General features: G+C 45.6%; 1 protein-coding gene across 1 annotated transcript; it reads right to left on the bottom strand.

Annotated features, from left to right (window-relative positions):
• Positions 1-1,004: 1,004 nt before the first annotated feature.
• LOC147959689 (uncharacterized) lies at positions 1,005-1,896 on the bottom strand. Its single transcript, XM_087536200.1, has 2 exons — positions 1,419-1,896; positions 1,005-1,297 (listed from the first exon to the last, which is right to left on the bottom strand). Exons 1-2 carry the CDS (start codon positions 1,894-1,896, stop codon positions 1,005-1,007), a joined length of 771 nt encoding a protein of 256 aa, XP_087392326.1.
• Between the last annotated feature and the right edge of the window lie 3,796 nt (positions 1,897-5,692).

Consider the following 5,692-nt stretch of genomic DNA (forward strand, 5'->3'; position numbering starts at 1 on the left):
GCAGTTATTCTTTCCCGCCATTTTCTCCTCTATATCTATAAAACCCCCTTCAGGTGGAGGTGGATAAGCATTCCAGTGTAGTGTAGTCGAGATGTCCCATTATCCATTCGATCATAGTTTTCACCCTGAGATGAGCAGCTGCTGAGTCTAGCTACTGATTTCAGGATGGACAATAGGATAGTTCCATGGGACGAACTCACCGGTAGTGACACCATAATGAATGAGTTGGCTCACCAATTACGTAGGTCTGGGTGGCCTGAAAGGACCTATGAGGAGGTACGCAAGAACTTCTTAGGTTGCATGAAAGGTGGAAGAAGGTGGTGGAGCCGAAGAGTGAAACTTTCAGAAGGACTACAGAAAAGCATCCATTTTTATGGACTGAGGAGAGCGAGGACGATGATGATATCTTCATGCCTCCACTTTAGGGTTCTGCATCGTCGAAGAGCAAGAGTTCTGCATCGTCCAAAGGAAAGTGTTCTACATCCTCGAAGGGCAAGAGTTCTGTATCGACCAAGGGCAAGAGTTCTGCATCGACGAAGGGCAAGAGGAGCGCATCGTCGAAGGGCAAGAGGGTTGCATCAATGGAGGATGACGATGATGACTTCATGTAGTATGTAAGATGTATTCCGGTTGTACCGTTTCATTCAGATGTATTTGCATTATTAGTTTGTATTGTATTATTGTAGGGCATTATGTTGTATCTGAATTTCATTTTGTAGTATGTAAGATGTATTGCACAAGTTCAGCCGCACCGTTTAATTCAGATGTACTTGTATCTTAATTATCGGTTGTAGTCTATTTGGAAATGTAACTGGAATAAGAATGCCAATTAATAGTAATATGTCTCTCTCATACATAAAACAATATATGTCTCCTGATCACATAGAAGGAAGTGCGATAGTAACACATACATGAAGCATGTCTCATACATAAATACTGACACACAACTGCGAATAGTCTGAAACTAACATAGATAATGAGTCATACATAGATAGATAAGCATATCACTGCGGGGGACGACAACGAGTCTGGGTCTTCCTCGAGCGAGGACCGGAAGGCGATAAGCGCTGAGGCGGTGGACGAGGCTCGTGATAACCACGACCATAGTTAACCTCGTCTATCACGGTCTGTGTCTCCTGCGTCGGTGGTGGTGGTGGAGTGTGAAACACTGTCTGTGAGAAGCCATAAATGTTTGTAGCTTGGTCATCATCCTCGCGGTCGCCCTCAAAGTACGAAGCACCACCAGTAAGGATCGGTGACTGCTCTGAATGCATGAACGGTTGCGACTGGTTGCCACCTGCGGTAAAGTAAAATTGATACAAATGCATGAACGAAGCACCAGCAGTAAGCATCAGTGACTGCTGAGAATGCAAGAACGATTACTACACTGTTCAAAAGAATGTAGTGAGTAGTGTTACCTAGATTCATCTGCTGATGCCAGTAAGCGCTCCCTAGCTGTGAAGGAGGTGGCTCATGCCACGAAGAGCTCCCTGGCTGTGAAGAAGGTGCCTCATGCCAGGAAGAGCTCCCTGGCTGTGAAGGAGGTAGCTCATGCCAGGAAGATCTCCCTGGCTGTGAAGGAGGTGGCTCATGCCAGGAAGAGCTCCCTGGCTGTGAAGGAGGTGGCTCATGCCAGGAAGATCTCCCTGGCTGTGAAGGATGAGGTTCTGCACGGTGCACAGAGGGTCGCGGTTCTGAACGGTGCACAGAGGGTCGTGGTTCTGAATGCTGTACAGAGGGACGTGGCGAACGATGTGCTGGAGGAGGAAGTGTAACATCCGAAGTCCGTCTACACGTAACAGCTGCGTAAATCCCGCGTAGCTTGTCATCAAGATGCCTCAACCTTGAGACGCCCTCTCGCGGTGGGATAGTTTCTCCCCTCTGAAAGCGCCGCATTAAAGCGGAAACCTCCTCTCACGCCTGTAGTGTCAAGTCACCCTGTACACAAAGAGTTAACCAATTATATCCTTGTTGTATGATAGACACCACAAATAGACAACCAAGCGAATATGTCCAGATTAACAAAAGACTTAACTTATGAGAACCAAGGCATTTACCGCGTGGAGTCTGGTTCCCACAACAGAGGCAGTTGGGTACATATCGCTGGTGAGAGGGGCTTCGATCTGATCAGGAGCAGCTGATGGAACCAAGTAGATCCTCGTTGTATGCCAGTAACGTTGCAGATACAACCTGAACATTTCCCAGTTAAAGGGCCGAACCTCACCCCAGATATTTGTCGTAGCGGTAGTCCATTCGTCAACGTAAGGGGTAATGCTCTGAAGCCAATAAGCCATGGACTTGTTTCCTCCTAGGCGACTGTCCCTGAGATTGACATGCGCGATACATGATTAGGTATATTATGAATGCAGAGTTGCCAACTAAAATAGTATTAGTACTTACTTGTGCACGTGGTCTGGCAAGTGTGGAATATCTGGAATCTCAGGCTGTTGATATACACCGAACTTTCTCATCACCCTATGAAGAGACATCTCCTCAACCGTCATGTCGAACACCAACTTGGCCTTGGTCATCCAAAAGTGCCGATCTCTAGTGCACAATCCAGAAATCCCAACTGGTACCTCGATGATATAGCCTGAGGCGAGTATGGCTCCCAAATAACTTGATCCTCGTGCAAACTATCAAACTACGCCATGAAGGACGGGTAGCATCCCCTAACCTGAGTATGCGCAAACTGTCTCTGTGCATGACAACAAATAAGCATTAGTAATACTATTGAATGGCAAGAAATAATTGAATTAATTGTTACTTAATATAAAAGTACCTCTCGCCGTGTCCAAACAGATCCCATAGTAGGTAAGTCGCCGATAGCAGGCACATAAGTCCCAGCTAAGTCCTCCAAACCAAAGGGTTTATCAATGTAGACATAGGGTCGTCCAATAGGGAATCTCTCGTATGACCAGAGCTGCAACAATAATGGACATTCAACAAGACTAGATTTTCTAGACTTCAACAAGCAAGCTTTGCACAGGCCTCTGTACGTAGTCGCTAACACAGCAGAACCAAAACTCCTCTGTAGAATATCCGCAAGGCAACGTGCGTCAGCTATCTCTCGTGCAATACCGATGAGTCGTGCATCGACAGTGGTCACGTGGTTCTCCGTAAACATTATCTTGCCGAACAGCCAAAGAATATATGCCTCTAGGGACCGGTCAATCTGTGCCTCCGACAACTGAACGTCGGGATGTCCTAACGAGACAATCTACATTGAAACGTAATAATTGTATGAACATCGGACAACTAAAAAACAACATTTTTTAAGTGGCCGTGATGGTTACCTGAAACTGGCTCAACCATCTAAAAAGAGGTCCATGAGGATCGTTGTCTATGGCCCTAGCAGTCGGGACTGCAGCCAAAAAACGGGTCTGCATCGCTGCTTGCCACCCAGATTCTGCCTCTAAGGGACCTATGGCAGCACCGGCCAGAGGTAATCCCAACAAGTAAGACACATCCTGTAAAGTAGGCACCATTTCTCCCCAGGGAAAGTGAAACGTATGTGTCTCTGGTCTCCATCTATCTACTAAGCAGGTAAGGAGTGACTTGTCGTAAGAGAAACGTTTCACTTGCCTCTTGTGTAACTGCAATGGTTCACCTGCCTCATCTAAGTCCGGACCATCAATCCACTCATCCAATGTACCCTCAACCAGCGGTGCCAAGGGTAGAAGTCCAGCCCAACTTAACCTACAAAATAAAGAGATTGTTAGTGGTTATGAAAAGTATGTCAAACATAGTAAGTCATTATATGGACTCCATTATATGCACACATACCTATCAACCCATGAATCGTGTATCAGCCAGTTAGTCTTTGGGGTACGAGTGACCAACACGTCTAAGTTGTTGCCCGCTTCCGTAAGGGCGCCCCAGTGCTTTCTATCGATGTTACCATTAAGCAACGGATACGAAGACATATCTGCAATTCAAACAACAAATCTCAGGTGCAAATAAAACATAGTACGACATATTACAAATTATAACATAGTCCTGACATATTACGAATTAAAACATAGTCCTGACATATTACATATTAAAACATAGTCCTGACATATTACAAATTAAAACATAGTCCTCACATATTACAAATTAAAACATAGTCCTGAGATATTACATATTAAAACATAGTCCTGACATATTACATATTAAAACCCACTATGACACATTATATAGCTTGTGAGTTATTTCTTCCTCGTCCGCCCCTTCGGCCTCGACTGCCACGACCACGTCCGCCTCTTGCTCCTGTTGTCGCAGCCGTCGATGTGGAAGCACTCGTCGATGCGGAAGCACCATCTTTGTTCAGGTCGGGACAATATTTCATCCTATGCCCATAAGCCGCGCATAACAAACATTGTCTGGTTGCTCCACCAGCTTCAGACTGGTCCATATCGTTCCAGATGCGATGGGACTTTCGTCTGCCCCTACTTGTTCGCCGAAGGTCTGGATGCGGGATGTATACTCTCTCACCGTCGTTTACCTTGTTGAAATTGCCGACGACTCTAAACCCTGTCATCTCGCATGTCCAGGTGTTGAGCACTGCCTCTTTTAAATAGTATGGGGACACGAAGGGTATAGCATCCAACTCAATCTGGCCACAGGCAGCCAACACATGAGAGCAAGGTAGGTGCAACAACTTCAGTTTGTTGCATGTACACTCACACGTTGGATAAAATTCCGTTCCAATTTTTACCTCGTGTGTCTTCACCTCATTTCCAGAACCAAAACCATCGGTAGGAAGCTGAACCTCATACCTCCTTTCTTGATTCCCTATGAGTTTGACAGTGTGCTTCTTTGCTTTCTCTATCTTCTTTGCCATGTATTCCATGACACGGCTACAATAAGGTGTGTTCTGATTATCTTCAATATGCTTCTTTGCTAACTCGCGCCTTTCTCTGAAATATCTCAAAGTGCCATGGAATACAGCCTCCACAATAGATGTGAGTGGCAATGCTCTATTCCCTCTCAGCACAAAGTTATACACTCTGCAAGATTGGTTGTCATGTGGCCATACCTAGCTCCATGTGTGTCATGCAGCAAAGACCAATTCATTGGAGGCTCTTTCTCTATCCACTCACAAAAATTCTTTATTGCCCTTCCCTTCTTTCTCTTAGTATTAGGAGGGTCAATTGCTGGCAAGTCACAAAGACCTACTGGCTCCTCTAGCTCCGCGATGAGTGCTGCTAATTTAACCTGATCTTCTTCCATTTTCTTCCTCGCACGGACCTGCTTCTTAGTAAACTCATCTAGTTTTGACCAAATAAATTCGTATTTCCGCTGCTGTCTCTGCTTGCATAATTTTTTGAACAAGTTCATCAACCGCTTGTTCTTGAACTGTGAGAAAAAATTAGCGCCAAGATGGCGCATTCATCACCGGCTCTGCAAGTCCCTCCAAGGTGTTGGTTCGTCATCTGCTGGATTACGAAGTGTCTTCACGGCCTTCAATATACCAGCATGTCTGTCATGAATGACACACACGTTTGGTCGGTCCTTCACGATGGCAATTTTCACTTGGCGGAAGAACCATACCCAGCTGAGAAAGTTCTCACCCTCCACAAATGCCATGGCAAGTGGGATGATTTGATTGTTCCCGTCCACACCAATAGCAGTCAGGATTTGCCCTTTATACTGACCGGTCAGGAATGTACCATCCACAAACATAACAGGAGGACAATGCCGGAAAGCT

Source organism: Triticum urartu, chromosome 7A, assembly GCF_056163025.1.
Source record: "Triticum urartu cultivar PI428250 chromosome 7A, HENAU_Tu73, whole genome shotgun sequence".
Lineage (NCBI taxonomy): Eukaryota > Viridiplantae > Streptophyta > Magnoliopsida > Poales > Poaceae > Triticum > Triticum urartu.